The following is a 21456-nucleotide window of genomic DNA, read 5'->3' on the forward strand; positions in this document are numbered from 1 at the left end:
AAGAAATCAAAATGTTTTGAGACTTCAATGAAAATGAAGACACAAGCTATCAAAATATTTGGGACACAGCTAAAGCAGTCCTAAGAGGGAAGTTCATAGCTATACAAGCACACATTAGGAAATGAGAAAAAGCACAAATAAACAGCCTGATTGCACATCTTAAAGACCTAGAAGAAGAACAACAAAGGAACCCTAAAGCAACCAGAAAGACAGAAATCACTAAAGTTAGGGCAGAAATAAATAACATTGAGAATAGGAAAACCATACAAAAGATCAACGAAAGTAAATGTTGGTTCTTCGAAAGAGTAAACAAAATCGACAAACCTTTAGCCAGACTCACAAAACAAAAAGGGGAGAAGACCCAAATAAACTAGATAGTAAATGAAAGAGGAGATATCACAACAGACACCGCAGAAATTCAACATATCATGCGAGGCTTCTATGAACAACTATATGCCACCAAGCTAGAGAACCTGGAAGAAATGGACGATTTCCTAGATACCTACCAACTTCCAAAACTAAGTAAAGAGGAAGTGGATAGCATGAACAGGCCCATCACAGCTAATGAAATTGAAAGTTATCAAAAATCTCCCCAAAAATAAAAGTCCTGGACCAGATGGTTTTACAAATGAATTCTACAAAACCTTCAAAGAAGAACTAATACCTCTACTTTTAAAAGTCTTCCAGAAGATTGAAGACACTGGAATACTCCCTTCCAGCTTCTATGAAGCCAACATCACTCTGATACCAAAAGCAGACAGGGACACAACCAAAAAAGAAAACTACAGACCAATATCTCTGATGAACATAGATGCTAAAATATTGAACAAAATTCTAGCCAACCGGATACAGCAGTATATCAAAAAGATTGTTCATCATGACCAAGTGGGGTTTATCCCAGGCATGCAAGGTTGGTTTAATATACGTAAATCAATCAATGTGATCCACCACATCAACAAAAGCAAGACCAAAAACCACATGGTCATATCAATAGATACAGAGAAAGCCTTTGACAAAATACAACATCCCTTTATGATCAAAACACTACAAAAAATGGGAAAAGATGGAAAATTCCTCAAGATAGTGGAGTCTATATATAGCAAACCTACAGCCAACATCATACTCGATGGTGAAAAACTGGAAGCATTTCCACTCAGATCAGGTACTAGACAGGGTTGCCCACTATCACCATTACTATTCAACATAGTGTTGGAAGTTCTTGCCATAGCAATCAGGCAGGAGCAAGGATTTCAAGGGATACACACTGGAAGAGAAGAAGTCAAACTCTCCTTATTTGCAGATGACATGATAGTATACATGGAAAAACCTAAGGACTCCAGCAAGAAGCTTTTGGAAATCATTAGGCAATACAGTAAGGTGTCAGGCTACAAAATTAACATTCAAAAGTCAGTGGCATTCCTCTATGCAGACACTAAGAAGAAATTGAAATCCAGAAATCGATTCCTTTTACTATAGCAACAAAAACAATAAAATATCTAGGAGTAAATCTAACCAAGGAAGTGAAAGACTTGTATACTGAAAATTATGAGTCACTACTCAAAGAAATTGAAAATGACACAAAGAAGTGGAAAAATATTCCATGTTCATGGGTTCGAAGAATTAACATCATCAAAATGAATATATTACCCAGAGCCATCTACAAATTTAATGCTATCCCCATCAAAATCCCAAGCACATTTTTTTAGGAGAATAGAACAAATGCTACAAATGTTTATCTGGAACCAGAAAAGACCTAGAATTGCCAAAACAATCTTGAAAAAAAAAACAGAACCGGAGGCATCACACTCACAGATCTCAAACTGTATTATAGGGCCATTGTCATCAAAACTGCTTGATACTGAAACATGAATAGGCACACTGACCAGTGGAATAGAATTGAGAGCCCAGAAATGAGGCCCCACATCTATGGACATCTAATCTTTGACAAAGGGGCCCAGACTATTACATGGGGAAAGCAGAGTCTCTTCAACAAATGGTGTTGGAAACAAACAATGGGTTGAAACATGCAGAAGAATGAAACTGAATCACTGTATTTCACCTAATACAAAAGTAAATTCCAAGTGGATCAAGGACTTGGATGTTAGACCACAAACTATCAAATACTTAGAGGAAAATATTGGCAGAACTCTTTTCCGCATAAATTTTAAAGACAATTTCAATGAAACGAATCCAATAACAAAGAAGACTAAAGCAAGTATAAACCTATGGGACTACATCAAATTAAAACGCTTCTTCACAGCAAAAGAAACCACTACCCAAACCAAAAGACCCCTCACAGAATGGGAGAAGATCTTTACATGCCATACATCAGACAAGAGTTTAATAACCAAGATATATAAAGAGCTTGCCAGACTCAACAACAAGACAACAAATAACCCCATCCAAAAATGGGGGGAGGACTTGGACAGAATATTCACCACAGAAGAGATCCAAAGGCCGAGAAACACATGAAAAAATGCTCCAAGTCTCTGATTGTCAGAGAAATGCAAATAAAGACAACTATGAGATATCACTTCACTCCTGTGAGAATGTCATACATCAGAAAAGGTAACAGCAGCAAATGCTGGAGAGGGTGTGGGGTCAAAGGAACCCTCCTGCACTGCTGGTGGGAATGTAAATGGTCCAACCTCTGGAGAACAGTCTGGAGAACTCTCAGAAGGCTAGAAATGGACCTACCCTATGACCCTGAAATTCCTCTCCTGGGGATATATCCTAAGGAACCCAACACATCCATCCAAAAAGATCTGTGTACACATATGTTCTTGGCAGTACAATTTGTAATAGTCAAAACCTGGAAGCAACCCAGGTTGTTGTCCAACAACAGATGAGTGTCTGAGCAAGTTGTGGTATATATACACAATGGAATACTACTCAGCTGTAAAAAATGGTGACTTCACCGTCTTCAGCCGATCTTGGAAGGACCTTGAAAAAATCATGTTGAGTGAAATAAGTCAGAAACAGAAGGATGAATATGGGATGATCTCACTCTCAGGCAGAAGTTGAAAACAAGATCAGAAAAGAAAACACAAGTAGAACCTGAAATGGAATGGGCGTATTGCACCAAAGTAAAAGACTCTGGGGTGGGAGTGGGTGGGTGGGGAGAATACAGGTCCATGAAGGATGATAAATGACATAGTGGGGGTTGTATTGTTAAATGGGAAACTGGGGAATGTTATGCATGTACAAACTATTGTATTTACTGTTGAATGTAAAACATTAATTCCCCAATAAAGAAATAAACTAAAAAAAAAAAAAAGAAATGTAGGCCTAGGTCATAAAAAGTATGTATCAATGGCACTACAAATAGGATAACTTATATTTATATGCATAATACACTAAGCAGACATACACTTTATATCATATGTGACCTGCCAAGTAATTGAAAAAGTCACATGCACATATAAGTATATAAAATTAAAAATAAAACTATATACAGTAATGTGCACATGGATTTAAGCACATAATCACATACAATTGTGCCAGATCTCAACTTCTCACAAAGCATGGCACATACTTTCATTCCATGGCCTGGTTTCTGAGAGGGAAAAAAAAAAAGTTTCAATACATTGTACCTTATTTCATGTAATTCAATTTATTTATTTATTTATTTATTGCCTCCAGGGTTATCGCTGGGGCTCTGTGTCTGCACTATGAATCCACTGCTCCTGGAGGCCATTTTTCCCATTTTGTTGCCCTTGTTGTTGCTATTTTTGTTACAGCTGTATAGGACAGAAAGAAATGGGGGGGGGACAGAGAGCAAGGAGAGACAGATAGAAACCTGTAGATCTGCTTTACCGCCCGTGAAGCAAACCCCCCCCCCGCCAGCTGGGGAGTGGGGGGGGGGGAGGCTTCACGCTTTGTGCCATGTGTGCTTAAGCCACTGTGCTATTTTCCGGTCCCTGTAATTCAACTTATACATCAAAAATACATATACATAGGTGATATCAGTGCACACTGAAAAGACACAAAAAGGAAAAAGATAAGGCAGTGATGCATCAGAACTCTCAAAAAATAACAACCTAAATGCATCTTAGAGACTCACCAAGGATAAAAATATCTTGGAGAAAACTCACCAAAGGGCTGGGAAGACAGCTTAATGGTCCTGCAAAACACTTTCATGCCTGAGGCTCTAAGGAGCCACCAAAAGACAGCTTAGCAGTGTTCTGACCTTACACTCTGGGTCTTTCTTTCTTTGTATCTCTCTCTCTTCCATACTGTATAGTCAAAATCAATCTTCTATAATATTCTCTAGTAATCCTCAATACTCAGCATAATGCTTGGACCAAAATATTAAAAAAAAAAACCCTTGCTGAATATAAGAATATAAGAATGTGATTAATATTTTAATGGTATCATCAACATAACAGCAGAGACCAAGAGATCTATCTGTATAAGTAACAGCAATCAGTTTTACAAATATGTAAATGTAAAAAAAAATGACAAAAGAAAAAAGTTATTCTTTATAGACTTCAGATTACTTCATATCCTTTTCAAAAAACTTCTGTAACTTTCTTGAAAGTTCCTACTAAGATATGGAGAACAAAGGAGAATATTTTCTATGGTATTTCCACTTTAAGATTAGGAAATTATAGCCTTAAAAGAAAACCTTGCACAGGGAATAATAAGAGCCTTCACAGGCACTGAGGTTTGAATTACTCAAGGACTTGATTTTCCACAGAATCTACCTTAACATCTCAGATGACAAATTAAGAAATGTAATTTAATGGACTAAAAAAATGACACTTGTATTATAATCAGGCTGACATGTAAAAATGTTCAACAAATTATAATTTTGAGACATAAGGATGTATAAAATAGTACTTCAATTCTTTTCATTTTTTTAAGTTGGTACAGGTTATATTGTATAAATCACACAATATGCAATGAAATGGTAGCATTTATAAAATGACTTTAATTCCTATGTAGTATATTTTATTTTCATAGTATTTGCAATGTTTTGAACTAAATTACTGTATATTCTCCAGTTCTTTCTTTCACAAAATTCTTATATTTAATATGCATGAGCTGGGATCAACTTTTAATGAGTCAATGTCCTCATTTTTTTAAATATTTGTTATTTATTGATATTTCATATGAAAGAGATCAAGAAAAAGACACACACAGAGGCCAAAGTACTCTACCATAAGCAGTGCTTGGGATCCAACTCCCACTTGCAAGTCTAGTGCTCTCCCCACCGTGCTAAGCAGAAATTACCTCATTGGGGGGGGGGGGGGCAGAAAGAGACAAATTAATTTATCTATTGATAAGTATACTTCCACAAATAAGGACAGTACTGAAATTAGGCTATCCTACCTCTTACAACAAACCCCTGTGCTTTAAAGTGTATAAAGATGACAACATAAAATTTCAAGATAAATCATCAATCAGTCTTTTCTTTATGACAAATCTCAAAACCCAACTTATAAATAAATCTTCAACACAGACTTTACTGTAGCCATGTGTTGACAGGAAAACCTTTCTAGCAAAAAATGAATGGCAATCAAAAGTTTTTCTGACAACATTTGCACAATATGGACAATGAAAGCAGCAAAGTAATTTTCCTGGCCCATGAATATGCAGTTAGCATAAACTGTGAGAGAAATATTTTTATAATTTTCAAGTAACAATAAATTTGTGCCCAGTTCATCAAGTATTTTTTACCAGAAAATACTGATTTCTAGTCAGGTAACTTCTATATGCCAACTTACTTTAGGAGTCATTAAATTTTAGGTTATACATAATTGGAAAAATTATATTAGTATTACCTTACAGATCTGACATGAAACTTAAAGAAAGATGAATATCATGTATTATTCCCTTCTCCCTTTTTTTCCTAAGAAATTCAGTGGAAAATCATGCTAAATACTATAGAGTTTCAGGAATAAGTGTGTTCTAGATAAATCAGTATGAACTACTCCCTATTTTTATTGTTTTTTACAAAGGGTCTTTATTAAAGACTGTATCCTTCTCAATTTAAGACATCACCTGTGGTTGAAAACACATATTACAATGCACAAGGATCTGGGTTCAAGCCCCTGGGCCCTTCTGCAAGAGGGAAGAAGGGGGAAGCCTCCAAACTGGTGAAGCAAAGCTGTAAGGTTTTGCTTTCTCCCTCTCTATCCCTCTCCTCTGCCCTCTCAAGTTCGCTTTGTCTCTATCAAATAAATCAACAAATATTGTTTAAAAGATATCATTCCTCCTACTTTCCTATCTCACCTCTACTATTTCCTTGAGTTCTGTTTGTCCCTTCTCTTGTCCAATTTATCATATTACCCTGGACATCATTTACTCAGCAGGTATTTATTTACTTAATACTAAAAACCAAACATACTTCAAGCACTGAAGATATAAAAATAAAAGGAGCCATTTTTTCAAGTACCTCATGTTCTATTAGAAAAGGCAAATAAGCAATCACATGACTGTAAATATGCAATCAAGGACAATACAGAAACACAGCGGAAAGAACTATCTGAAGGCAATGGGAAATAAGATTAAGCAACTCAAAGTAATTCAAGCATAGATCTGTAGTAAACAGTGATAAAAATAAGATCTAGAACCAGCAAAATAGCTCACTCGGGAGGATACCTGTTTATTATGCACATGGCATAAGTTCCAGCCTTATCCCTAGTGCATTGGAAGAAGCTTCTGTGTAGTGGTGACTTTCTGTGTGTCCCTGTCTCTCCTCACTCAGACCAGAGAAACTCAACCCAGAGCATGGAAGCCTGGAGTTTCCAAATGTAAATGAATAAAATAATAAAGTAAAATTTAAGCTACATTCTAGAGGCTATACAACAACTTAAGTATATTATATGTTAATAAAAATCCAAAATAAATATGAATAAATGGTTGGAGTCCTAGAACATTTCTTATAAAATTAAAAAGAAACTCTGTAAAGAAGACTACAATACCATTTTTTTTTTTTTTGCCTCCAAGGTTATCACTGGGGCTCAGTGCCTGCACTATGAATCCACTGCTCCTGGAGGCTATTTTTCCCCCTTTTTGTTGCCCTTGTTGTTTATCGTTGTTATTATTGTTGTTGTTGTTGCTGTCATTATTGCTGGATAGGACAAAGAGAAATGGAGAGAGGAGGGGAAGACAGAGAGGGGGAGAGAAAGAAACCTGCAGACCTGCTTCACCGCCTGTGAAGCAACTCCCCTGTGAAGCAACTCCCCTGCAGGTAGAGAGTCAGGGGCTAGAACTGGGATCCTTACACTGGTCCTTGCGACTTTGCATCATGTGTGCTTAACCTGCTGCACTACTGTGCAGCCCCCTACAATACATTTTAAAACAAGTGAGCAGACAATGCTTGAACAAATTTTATTTTCTCAACACATTTAACTCCACCCAATAAATACCACTCACCAATTAACATTCAACTTCTGGGGCACTGTACAATATGTCATCTAGAATTTCTAGCACTGGCCAATGTGAAAATCAGGACTTAGATCCTGGCATTCTGCATCTTAACTGTATGTTAATTATTTTGGTAACTTACTCATTGTTAAGAAAAAATCAAAAACATATTCATTTATTCAGTGAGTTTACAATTCTGAGTCCAAAAAAAAGGCAAAGTCACTATCACCTTGCTAGGATAAGAAACACACCTTAAATAAGAGAAGACAAAATGTCATCTGGTGAGCAGACCCCAATTACAGCCTCTTCAAATCAGTACTGTAGTTAAGAAAGATACATAAAATGATCATAAAAAAAAAAAAACTATCAAAACAGAACCACTGGGGGAATAGCTCAGGAGTAGAACATTTGACTACAAAACAGAGCCACTATAAAGCTAATGCCCAGATCAAGAAGAATCCGTCGCTAATTTACAGCTAGCCATAGCCATTGGAATATTCAATGTATAACTAAGACTTATTCATCAAACAAAAAATGTACTATTGCCTTACCCCAATTGTAAGTCTTCTCAGAGACCTAATTACTGGTCCCAGAGAGAAAATGGGAACAGAGAACTCCATGCTGTAAGAATTATATTCAATTTGACTTTCTCCAGTCTTTTTTCAAGTCATATATTTTTTATTTAGCTACTAGGTTCAATCAGACAGAAACTACTAGAAGAGGGACAGAGTTAAGTTAGTACATGAGAAATTGAATGAGAAAACATTTTAGGCAGCAAAAGATAAAACAAGATGACTCTCAGTAGCTGGTCTACGTTGCCAATTATACTCTGAATTTGGGAACTGCATAAAAATCTACTCTAGTGCCAAAACAGCTGAGAGGACTAGTGATGCTACTATCATGGCAGAAAAGGGAAAAATATAGGACCAGGCAGACAATGGTGCACTTGGTTAAGAGCACACATTATCATGCACAAGAACCCAAGTACAAGCCCCCAGTTGTAGCAGGTAGGTAGGTAGGTAGGGTGTGTGTGTGTGTGTGTGTGTGTGTGTGTGTGTGTACGTGCATATTTCTCCTTTTCCCGTCTCTATTCAATAAAATAAAAAAATAAAATATTTAAAAAGAGAAAGTTAAGCTTTACAGATCAAATTCTCCAATTACAAAGCTGAAAATGGATATAGGAGGGTGTGTGTGTGTGTGTGTGTGTGTGTGTGTGTGTGTGTGTGACTACCTCACAGACCACTGACAAACATCAAGTAAAGAAAGATCTTACCTTACTCCCACCTGAAGAGAGATAAACAGGAAAATAACTATGAACCAAAATGAGAGAAACAATGGTGAAGTTCACAGAGGATAAGCATGACCTCCCTAACACAGAAGCAGAAAGCCTTATGTAAAGAGCAGGATGGGAAAGAGTGAGGGATATAAAAGAGGAGTGAAATTTTAAGATAATTAAAATAGAGGCTAGCAGGTGGTGAACTGGGTTGAGTGCACACATTACCATGCTCAAGGACTCAGTTTCGAGCCCTCCCTCCCCACAGGCTTCAGGTGCAGTGAGGCAAGTACTGCAGGTGTCTTTCTTCCTCTCTAAATTTCTATGCCCTACCTAAAAAAATAGAAAGGAGAAAACAAACAAAAGAAAAAGTAATAATGGTCATCAGGAATAATGGATTCCATGTGCAGGCACTGAATCCCAGCAAAACCATGGTAGCAAAAAAAAAAAAAAAAGGAAAGAAAAGAGCAAAGAAAAAAATTAAAATAGTGAGATTTAAAAATCTATTCCTATAAGAGAAAGCAGAGCTGAATCAAAGGGGAAAAAAACACATACACACAAACCATGAGATGAACATTCTAAGACATTCTGAAACTTGCTGTTAATCTAGACTAGCCAAATTTCAAGTTCAATACAGCTATATGACTACTGCACTGACCAGCCCAGGGCTAGAGTGATGTCCAGTAAATGTCACGTAGTATCTACTAGAATCAAGATGTAACTTAAGGTCCATCTGACTCTAATGACACATTCTTTCCACTTAAGGAAAAATCCACCTGACCTTGAAGTATTCAGTTCAGACTAACAACATAATCCTGACTAGAGGATGAAATATAATGACAATTCAAATAAATATTGTAAAAAGATAATAAAACCTATTTATATAATGTCATTATATAAAAGAAAAGTTCCGTTTTGAAATAAAAAAGAAAAATGAATTAAATCTATGTTATGTGCACAAATTATGAACACAATACTCTGTATTGTATCTGTGTATATTTATAGCATCACTTATGTGTATTATAACCAATACTTGCTCAGGTTCCTTAAAATCACTGGTGCTAAAAGTAACTCTCACAAATAACAAACTACAAAGTTTATGTTATTATTTTCTAGAGAGTAGATAATGTTTCAAAATCCTGAGTTATCAGACGAGAACAAACTGGTTTTCTCATGAAAATGTTTTCTCTTAAATTCAAGTAACATCAATTATATAAAACAAAGCATTAGTAAATTTCTTAGTTATACATAACCAGGTCACCCAGAAACGGAAAGCTATCCTGGACTCCCTCCTCCTTATATATTAATCTCCATAGCTAACAAATCAACAATTTCTGTGGTTCGGGAGGTGGCGCAGTAGATAAAGCGCTTGACTCTCAAGCATGAGGTCCTGAGTTCAAGCCCCGGCAGCACATGTACCAGAGTGATGTCTGGTTCTTTCTCTCTCTCCACCTATCTTTCTCTTCAATAAATAAATAAAATCTTTTAAATAAATAAATAAATCAACAATTTCTGTAAAACTTAATTTGATAGGCCTACAAACAAGCATTTTTCACAGTGATCTCGCTTCCATTATCCACTATGGTCTGAAGCAATGTCCCCTGTAAACTACATCATCCTGTCTCATAATTCACTGAATGTCCTCCTGATGCCTTCCAAACTACTCTTTGCATTGAAACCAAAACGTAAACTTATTTTTTTTAACTTGAAATGACTGTGTCATTCTTTATATTAGGAAAAGCCTCCAATGACTTCCCATAGTATTTAGAACAAACATCAAAATACTTAACTACAAACTTGTCAGGATCTTGCCTAGGAATTTCACACTCAATAGCAACCAGGTCAAATACTGATTCATTCAACTTACTTATCTGGTAATTTGATTGAGTGGCATGAAATGAAGAGCACAAGCCCAAATCCAGCTAAGTGCTGACATCTGAAAATACAGACTTGAGCATCAGGGAAGGAAGGGGTGGCTCAGCTTTGGACCTAAACGTACGGGGCCCTTAGACTATGCAGAGGTCAGAGCTGAGCCATCTGTTGGATTCTCTCCCTCTTTCTCTCACAAGGAAATAAATGTAATAGGAGTCGGGCAGTAGTGCAGCAGGTTAAGCGCAGGTGGCGCAAAGCGCAAGGACTGGTAAGGATCCCAGTTTGAGCCCCTGGCTCCCCACCTGCAGGGGAGTCGCTTCACAAGCATTGAAGCAGGTCTGCAGGTGTCTCTCTTTCTCTCCCCCTCTCTGTCTTCCCCTCCTCTCTCTATTTCTCTCTGTCCTTTCCAACATCAATGACATCAATAACAACAACAACTACAACAATAAAAAAATAAGGGCAACAAAAGGGAATAATTATTTTTTAAAAAAAAGAAAGAAATGTATCTTATAAATATAGAATCAAATGTTACCATGGTCTCTAATTTTGAAAAGAATATATTTTGAGATAAAGACAGAGACAGGTAGAGGGAAAGAAATCAACCACAGCATCAAACCTTCAGTGGACAACGGGTTAAAATCTAGGTCACATGCAAGGCAAAGCAGCACACTCTCCAATTTCTTCCAAAGAATTTAAATAGCCCAGACTTTTATGTGAAATCCCTCACATATGAATGCTGGCAATTAACTCAAATTTGACTTTTCTGGTCTTTTCACCTAACCCCTCATCACTAACCATTACACCAACCACAGTGATCATCACTAACCATTACACCAACCACAGTGATCATTCCATTCCCACAGATCCTCAATGATGCCAAACTTTTTTTATTTTAGAGTGTGCTCTCCTCCCCCCACCTCTCTCTCTCTCTTCCCCCCCCTCTCTCTCTCTCTCACACACACACACACATATATATCCTGCCAGTGATTGAGCACTTTTCCCCAGATATCACTACTTCACTTAGCTGTGTCCTATTGGTTCCAAGTTTCTGAGCCACTACTTAATTCCTTAGTTCCTGCTTCTCCACAGTAAAAATCATGCTATTAAATTCTCTGATAGTACTGAGTAGCATTTCTTAACATTCACCACACCTAAGAAACAAATTTATGTAATGTTCACTGCTTCACTTAGATGGGCTATTCCAGAAAAGCTGTCACTGACACACTAGCTAGTTTGATTATAAAATGTTCCTCTGGGGTGTCAGGCGGTAATGCAGTGGGTTAAGCACATGTGGCACCAAGTGCAAGGACCTGCATAAGGATCCCGGTTGAAATCCTGGCTCCCCACCTGCAGGGGAGTCGCTTCACAGGTGGTGAAGCAGGTCTGCAGGTGTCTACCTTTCTCCCCCCACCCACGTCTTCCCCTCTCTCTCCATTTCTCTGTCCTATCAGACGAGATCGGGCGTGTTCAGGGTGGTATGGCCGTAGACTTCTCTGTCCTATCTAACAACGATGACATCATTAACAACAATAACTACAACAATAAAAAAAAAAAAAAAACAAGGGCAACAAAAGGGAAAACAAATAAATAAATATTTAAAAAAAAATTTTTTTAAATGTTCCTCTGGAAGCCAGGCACAATTTTGCTTATCTGAGAGAGAAAGAAAAAAAAAGGAAAGAGACACTTGGAAGTAGTAATAAGTGTAGGGGTGAACTAGGAAGGGAGTGAAGGCAGAACCACTGAAAAAACAAGGAAAAAAATATATATATATACATATACATAAAGGTAGATAATTGTAGAACCAGCTCATATCAGTGACCTTGGGAGAACTATTGCAGTTTCCAATGGAGGAACTGGGACACAGAGCTCTGATGATGGTAACTGTATGGAATTATACCGCTATTATCTTACAATTCTGTAAATCTACATTACATCACTATATTACACTAATAAAATATTCCTATAAAATAATAAAACAAAAAATAAAATGTTCCTCTGAACAAGGTCCTGTGTACTTTTAAAATATTGATCTGCACCCAACTTTTTTGGAATCGTGTATAGTATTTAAAGGTGATCAGATTTGAATTAAAATACCCAGTTCAAACTTTAATTTTGAAAATAATAATAGTGACTGTTTATCATGAATTTACTAAATGCTAGTACTACTACATATATGGGTACTTTGCATGTACAATATTACAATCGGTTAAAGATACCACAGTCATACAAAGAAAGCAACTTAGGCACAGAGTTCAAAATTATACTCAATGCCAAACATTTACTTAGTGACAGGATTAGATAGGAATCCATGTGGTCTGACTAGAGACTTTAAGCATCTAAGTATCAGACTTAATTCATTTTTTTATTTATTCATTTATTGTATAGAGACAGGGAGAAACTGAAATGGAGAAAGACAGAGAGGGAGGGAGAGAGACACCACAGCACTGCTTCACCACATTAAGCTTCCACCCTGCAGGTGGGGACAGGGGGTTGAACCAAGGGCCTTGCATGTGTGCTCAAGCGAGTGCACCACCACAAACCTTAAATCAACTCATTAAAAAAGAAAATTAAGGGAACATGACCTAGTTGAACCAAACAGATTTGATATAAGCAGCACACTTTCAGGTTTGATCATCCAGATATAAGCCACAGAATACTATAGGAGCACAAGGCAAAGGGGAAGGAAGCTTCCTGAGGTGAAGTGGTGCTTGGTTTATTACCTGTCTCTCATCCTCTATAGATGAAAAAAAGAAAAAAAGAAGAAAAGAAAAATAAAACCTGTATGTAGAAAACAGAGGAGAAAGAAAGAGAAAATCCAATGGGAACAATGGAATTACATAGTTGCAAAGTCCTAGAGAAGCCCTGACAGCAACAGAAAAACCAATTCAACAGTTATCTAAAAATACTGTGAATAACCAATTATATTCCATTACTTTCCCATAAGGTTCCTCATCTATCCTGCACCCATCTCCACAGAACAAAATTAATATAAATTATCAATTTTATTTTCCAAATTAAAATTTTTGACCCACATCCCAATGGCATAACTAATACTGTTAAGAATAGCATCTCTTTGAAGTATTTTTAATGTATTTATACATTATTTTGGGCTTTACATTTGTTTATTTAAATATTCTCTAGTTTGAAATATTCATTGCTCAAACTAGACTCACTGTATACTGTTTTCAGACATGGTAAGTGACAACAGATAACACACTAAGTAAAATATAAACAGACGTAACCACAAAAACAGGCACAGAAATCGCTCCATACCTCAACTCTTACTATTTAAATTTTTATTTTCTAGAAATTCAGGAATCAAACAGATTTGAATAAATTTTCATATACATCACTTTTTATTCAAACACTTGCTATTCAAAGCTCAGAACTTGGCTTATTCACTATTGTTTACTATCAGAATTCAGCAACCAATGTCTCTCCAAACTTAGGAATCTAACAGTTTGGAGAATAATACACAAGCATATGTAGTCACTAACTAGATAAACTTAAAAATTCTTCCTTACCAATTTAGACTTTTAAACATGTAAATAAAAAAGTATTTCCCGTACTTTCATTCAAATTTTATACTTTACCTTCCTTGAACTGAGAATTTTTATGTAAAAATTTTAAAACTAGAGTGTTATCATGTTACATATGCATTTACATATATGCATAAACATTTTAATTTTCAGGTTACACTTAAATGGAAACTTTGGTATACAACAGCTCGCACTAACAGAACTAAATAATGTTTGTGTGGTTGCCAAGAGTTTTGAAACTAGTGTTTTTTTAAATACTTATGACAACTTATAATAACATGAGGGAAAATAAGACTTTCGAGAAAAATGTTTTTAGTGTTAATTTTTCAGCAACATGTTTCACAGATCACATGAGACTTCTCAGAGTTACAAAGAGCAAAGGGCAAAACTAGAGAAGCAAATGCAAATGAATACAGAAACTGAACATAGTGGTAAGACCTCCAAAGTTGAGGTATTTACAGGAGGATGGCATGAAACAATTTTAGAAATAACTATAAGAGATTCAGCCAAAAAAAAAAAATCAAAGAAACAGCAAGCAAATAGTAGATTACAAACTTTCCCCATTATCCAAAAATAGAATTTTCCTGTTTGGCAGGTTATTTCTTGGGACTGGGAATATTATTGCTTGCTTTACATGGAAAATGCTATAGCTTGCATGGAAAAATTTCTAAGCATTCCCAGACCCCCCCCAAAAAAAAAAAAAAAAAAAATCAACCTAGCAGACCACACCAAACAGGAACATTCTGCATAGATACATGGGGAAACCTGTACTGTACTGAGAAAATGAGGAAAATAGAAGTAATAAGTTTCATTACAACAGTGTATTTCCTCAAGTTTTATCTTAGGTTCACATCAGAATCTAAGCTTATCAAAAAGCATTTTGCTTGATAACAGGTTAAAATTAATGTCAGTTGAAAACAGAATTCAAGTATAATTTTTTTTCACAAACTCAGAAATTATTTCAAGGAAAGTGAAAAAAGAGGGCAAAAGTGTTTATGAAAATTATTTCCTTCCCCCTACTCCTGATGTAAATTACATAAGTTATTTAAATGAATTCCAACTAGAATTCTCATTTATTCTAATTTGACTAGACTCTCCTAAGAGTCCCACCTTAGCTTTGGGGATGTGAAAGAATGTGAACCTTAAGTGACCAAGTTCTGGTAGTCACTTGATACAGCACATCTGTCACATTAATAAAGAGGAAGAAAACGGAGCAAAATCTTTTTGTTTGTTTGTTTGTTTGTTTTTCCTTCTTCTTCTGACCAGAGAACCATTCAGCTCGGGCTATTGCTAATGACAGGGATGGAGTCTGGAGCCTCTGAAATGCAAGTTCCCTGAGCTGTTTGTGCACTATCTCCCCTGCCCTAGCAAAATCAGATTAAAGGGGGAAAAAAATCTTGTGAAATTACCCACATACTAATTTCTTTAACTTAACTGAACACACACACACACACACCAAAACACGTCCCCTAAAAATGTTTTTTTTTAAAACGGAAAATTTTCACGTTAGGGAATGACAGGTCTGCCTCTGTCTTTCCAAAAAGCCGAGATTCAGACTATGTGTTTTGGACCCACCAGAAACGAGTGTCTGGGCAGAGAACCCCTAAGAGCTGTCAGGATTCAATGAGCCCATTTCACAAGGAGGCACTAGGACTGGAATGCAACCCTGTCCTAGGATATCAAGGCGCAGCACATGCCTCTTATTTTCCTTGGGTTCCGTTCATGCCTCCATTTCCAGTTGCTCGCATCAGACCCAACATATCTCAGCACAGATCGCTTCTCCTGTAGAAACGGAACAGCTGGACTTCTAAGATGGGACTGGAGGAGCCATGGCAGTTCACGGTTCCATTCAACCAGTTCTGAAACATCAATATTGAATTTCGCTGCCCCCACCCGATCCCGCCAGATTTACAGACTGGATGCAATAAACTCTACCTTGTTCTGTCAAATGCAAACGCCACAACAGCCCACACACACCAACCTGTGTCTGTGTTCATCGGGTCCATGGATCCATAAGACTCCAGGGTGTTTAGCCCCTTTGCTGGCATCTACATGAGGAATTAACACGTCCTCCAGACCCAGATCAAAGCGTTTGTGTTTGGAAGAGTCTGGAAGGAAGAAGAATGCCCCAAAACACAGGGTGATGAAGGCACTTAGGATGAGGAGGAGGATAAACTTCTCGGAAAGTCTCAAGGTAGCTCTGTGGTGGGGGAAGGCGGGCGGCCCCAGGCTCAGAGGGGGGATCCGACGTCCAGACAGGGGCAGCAGAGCTGGGGTAGTCATCGTTTAGGCTCTAGGGCAAAAAACGTCCATCAAGTTCTCATCTTAGGACGAATGCACAATAATACATGGAACGGTCTTCGAGATCTTGGCAAAAATGAGAATGAGAGAAGGGGGGAAAGAAAGAAAGAAAGAAAGAAAGAAAGAAAGAAAGAAAGAAAGAAAGAAAGAAAGAAAGAAACCTCAGTTCTTCTCTTGAAGGACTGTTGTGCTTTGAAAGGGCACCTCTTTCTCGCTCGGTCCAGTCACATTCAGAGACGTGTGTCGCCCCAGAGCGATCAGGAGTTTCTGTCCTGTGGGATTTTCTTTGCCATTGGGCTGTCAGCGCCTCCTCGGCCGATCCCCAGCGTCCTCTTCATTCCTGAGGCTGGAAGGGGCCCTCGACACCGCACGACGGAGGCCGGGCGGGTGCTCCCATCCCCGCGCCACGGCGAGATGCTCCCCGGACCGGGAGCCCGGCGACATCCGACGAGTGGCGCGGCAGGTCCCCGGAGCCGCGTGGGGCGCCGCGGTTCTACGATCCCTTAACCTTGCGGGTGCGGAGACCAGCGTCTCCTCGGGAGTCCGGGACGGGCGCGGAGGTCCCCCGCCTGGACGATAAGTCCCCGCCGCCGCGCCCCGGGAAGCAGCAGGGGGAGGTCGGCCGCCGGCACCTCCCGACGCGGCCTCGGGCCGCGGGCACCGGCGGAAGCTCGCTCGCAGCCCACCCGACGGCCGGAGCGAAGGGCATCCGCGTCCCCGGTAGCTGCGCCCTCCCGGCCGCCGCCGCCGCTGTTGCTAGCGCACCGCCGTGTCAGCGAGCGGAACTTCCTCCTCCGTCGACCACTGGGCGGCCCGGGCGTGCGCGGGGGGGAGGGGAGGCGCGGCGGCCGCCCCCGCCCGGCTCCTCCTCCGCCGCCTCCTCTTCTCCGCGGCGGCCGGTCGGAGTCCACGCCGGCGCCTGCAAGCCGAGCGAGGTGGCCGCGTCCCCGAGCCGCCGCGGCGTGAGGAGCTGCCCAGAGCGGGACTGGCTTCCAGAGCCCCGGGCCAGGATCCGCTCCGTCGCCTTCCTCCGGGTCTCCGGCCGCCGGCCGCGTTGGGGGCCTCCGGTCGCTCTGGCGGCGGCGGCGGCGGGCGAGGCAGCGCGTCCACGCCGTGCGCCGCTGCGGCCCGGGCCTCGTTCCCCGATCCCTCAGCCCGGGGAGCGCCGAGCAGCCGGGAGGCGACACCCGTTGGGCACACACCAGGGAGGCACCCGCGGCGAGAGGGGGCGGCTGGGCGCGGGTCGGGCTGCCGGCCGCGACTAGCGAGTGGGCGTCCCCCAGCGGCGGAGGGAGAGGTGCGCGCGCACGCTCCCGGCCCCGCCGCCGCCGCCGCCCCTCCCCCGCCCCGCCCGGCCCGGCCCGGCCCGGCCCGCGCTCTGTCCTCGCGCCGCTGCAGGGCCCGCGCCCGCCGGAAGCGCCACGCCGCGGCGGTCTGGCTGTGCGCGCGAGGAGGAGGTCACCCACTGGCGCTGGGCTGCTCCCCCAGCCAGGCGCGCTGCCACCACCCGCTCGCGGGCTGGACCCAGTGGCGGGGCGAGAGGGGTCGAGCTAGGGTTCTGCGAGGTAGTGTTACTGGAGTGAAGGTGTGCCCGGGACTGTGCCATGTGCTCAGTGCAAGTCTCACCTGCAGTTAGAACCTGGGGGCCCCTAAGGCACAATGACAGGCGCTCAAACGTTTGCTGATGACCCAAGGTACATTGGTAGGCACCTGAGGCTCCGTCCTCAGTAGCCAGGCTCAGTATTAAAATAATGATAAAACAGTGACTGCCCCGTCTGTGAGGTTTCTTGTCTTTCAACTTCTAGAAGATTCTTTTCTCTCCCCCTCACCTTCACACCCCTTACCACCAGTCTGCCCATAATCTCTAAAGAATGCAATTTTGTTTACATCTTAACTTAAAAACAGTCCAAGTTGATTCATTTATCTACAGTATTGGGAACAACCATCTTATGATTAAACACCCCTCACTCCGTACCCGTCCACCAAAAAAAAAAAAAAGTAATAAAAGATCTTTCCAGTTTGCTATCAAATTGTGTCTTAGGCATTGAATCATCTCGAGTGTGACATGAAAAAGAGGCCCTTAAATAGCACAGGGGAGCAGAAGCCAGTTTCAGGTTAAAAACTAAGCAAAAAAGTTGCTCATGTTCATTGGCACAATTCAACGTACATTCCAGTACTGTTTCCAGAAGCCCAGCATATCTAACAACCTACCATATAACAAAAGAAAGCATTGTTATTTACCCTTCTTCACCAAAGACACGAAAATGTTAAAGGCCACCTCTTAAAAGCTTGCCCAGTCATACTAGCAGCAAATTGTGCCCAGTACAAAGTGGGATTTGTGTTGGATGATTGTGTGCCTTCCTAATGTAACTTCGTTAAATGTGCCAATTTTAGGAGTAAGTTTCTACTTTCTGTCTTTTTTTTTTTTCTTTACCAGAGCACTGCTCAGCTCTTGGGAGTAAGTTTCTAATGCTGAGCCTCCTCTCTAAGCCAAAGGAAAAGAAACATTGGCTTCCTACTATTGCGGTCATTATTTTCCATGAAGACATCTGGAGAAATAAATACTGACCCTTGGATGAAAATAGCAAGTTACATAAGTCCTGAAAAGTAAATATTACCTTGGTTGACACCAAGTATTTAAGCACAAGAGATATCAAGCATTCGAAACATATCATAATCTAGTTAACAAGTGTAACTTGAGCAGGCTCAGCCTCATAACCCTGGAAAAGGGTTAGGTGTGTGCCTTCTCTTTCCAACCCATTTTGCAAAATGCATGTTTCAAAAAATATATATCGAAGTTTAAACTAGGAGTTTTTGAAGATGTCCAAAGAAGGCAAGTAGGCAGATGCCATCAGGTATTTTTCTATGATCATACATCAACAACAAAAAAAATTTATATAGGCATGTGCGCTTAAGGGTGTGAGTATATTCTCTACTAAAGACTAGGTACCTCTCAGTTAACTTTTTTCAAAGATTATATTTATTTATTTTGCCGCCAGGGCTATCACTGCGGCTCGCTGAGTGCACTATGTATCCACTGCTCCTGGAGTCCATCTTTCCCGTTTTGTTGCCCTTGTTGTTATTGTTGCCATTGCTGTTGCTATTGGATAGGACAGACAGAAATCGAGAGAGATGGGGAAAACGGGGAGAGAAAAGATAGACACCTGCAGACCTGCTTCACCGCAGGTGGGGAGCTGGGGGCTTGAACCTGGATCCTTCTGTGGGACCTTGTGCTTCACGCCATGTGCACTTCACCTGCTGTACTACCACTCATCCCCCAGATTGTATTTATTTATGAGGCGAGGGAGGTCAGGGCAAGGAGCATCACTGCAGTATATTCAATGCCCAGGAATGAACTTAGGAATTCAAGACCTGAGAGTGCAATACCTCATCTACTGCACCACCTCCCAGATTGCATCAGATAACTTTGGGTTTTGCTTTGGTTTGTTCTTTTTCTTGTTTTGATAAAGACAGAGAAGGCAGAGAGAGAATAAAAGAGACCACCAAATCACTGAAGTTTCTTTCAACGTAGTGGGGGACGGATTACACACATGGCAAAGCAGCACACTGTACAGCTGCATTATTTCACCAGCCCAAACATGTGTTTTAAAAAAGTAGTATTGTTGGTGGGGTTTTAAACAAATTGCAGATTTATTCATAAATTCTCATTTCGAGTATATAAAATAAGTATATAAAAGGTTAAAAGAATATTTGGAGATTATAATTATTTTAACATGTTAGTATTACACAAGATTATGCCCGTGTGTTTTCTCTGTGTTACTTTTATAATTAAATAATTTTTTTTAAGAAATTGGTACTTAAGAAAATTTATGTCTGATTTCAATAGGTGAGCTCAGTTGTACCAAGGTGGACACACAAATCTGAGTCCAAAGAACAGAAAACAAAGTGTGTGAAATCTATATGTAGATGTGCAACAGGGAAGGATTACATGCCAATCAAAATATTTAATTTTCTAAGAGTAGTTATCTTTTGATCAAAGGTATAAAAAATATTCCAAAGTTGGGGGTTGGACTATGTATGGTGCACTGGGTCAAGCACACATAGTATGAAGCACAAGGACCTGTGCAATGATCCTGATTCAAGCCCCTGGCTCCCCACCTAAAGTGGTGTTGCTTCACAAGCGGTGAAACAGGTCTGCAAGTGTCTGTCTTTCTTTCCCCTTCTCTATCTCCCCATCCCTCTCAATTTCTTGCTGTCTTATCCAATAAAATGGGGAAAAAATGGCTTCCAGGAGCAGTAAATTTGTAGTACTGGTAGTGAGCCCCAGCAATAACCCTAAAGACAAAAAAAAAAAAGAAGAGAAAAGAAAATATTTCAAACTGGCAAATAAAGTGGGGACTTTCCTCTTAAAAATACATATAAATATTTCAGGATATTAGAATTATTGTTATTATTGTTTTAAACCAGAGTACAATTCAGCTCTGGCATATAGTGGTGGCTGAGAATTGAACCTGGGACTTTTGGTGCTTTGACATGAAAGTCTATTGTGATACTACAGATGCTAAACCCCCATCTTATTAATTCTTAACAAAGCAAAACTTACCTCTACATATTTCTGGCTCCTGTGAGCCATTTATATTTTGAAATGTAAAAGTTACTTGTCCTTGTTCCATCATATGTTAACTTTTCTATTATCAATGCAGTTTTAACACCCATTATGCACAAACAAATGCCATACCATCCATTAAGTTCTGTTTAAAGTAGAACTTGGATTCATATGCTAAGGGAAAAATATATAGCTAGTATGCAAAAGTGCTTTTGATTTATTTATATAACCCGCTCTTATTTTCAGCTGGTTTTCCAAGTATCCAAGGAAGATATTAGAGGAGAAATTACCAGACATAACTTCCAAATATGTAGGGAAATAACCAAACTTTAGCCGTTCTCTTTCCACTCCTGCTTTCTTCTTTGAATTTCTCCCCCTTAACGATCAAGAGGTAAGCAAAAGTTCAAAATGTCTGCATGTATTAATAAGTCAAAGGGGTGGGAAGGATCTGTGAAAGAGCCTGGAGGAAGGAAAAGGAGCCTAATGTGTTAGAGAAACAACCTTCCACTCCCTCACCCCACCCCACCCCC

The 21456-nt window shown here is 39.9% G+C and overlaps 1 protein-coding gene across 2 annotated transcripts in view; it reads right to left on the bottom strand.

The window, feature by feature from the left end:
• Nucleotides 1-16353, bottom strand: part of MAN1A2 (mannosidase alpha class 1A member 2) — a 154337-nt gene extending 137984 nt beyond the window's left edge. For both annotated transcript variants that reach the window (XR_009552576.1, XM_007525496.3), the window contains exon 1: nt 16040-16353. Coding sequence is in view for 1 of the 2 variants with exons in the window: in XM_007525496.3 (XP_007525558.1) it covers nt 16040-16341 (302 nt within the window). In the remaining variant the exon portion in view is untranslated. The remainder of the gene's footprint in view (nt 1-16039) is intronic.
• Between the last annotated feature and the right edge of the window lie 5103 nt (nt 16354-21456).

Source organism: Erinaceus europaeus, chromosome 11 (genome assembly GCF_950295315.1).
Source record: "Erinaceus europaeus chromosome 11, mEriEur2.1, whole genome shotgun sequence".
NCBI lineage: Eukaryota > Metazoa > Chordata > Mammalia > Eulipotyphla > Erinaceidae > Erinaceus > Erinaceus europaeus.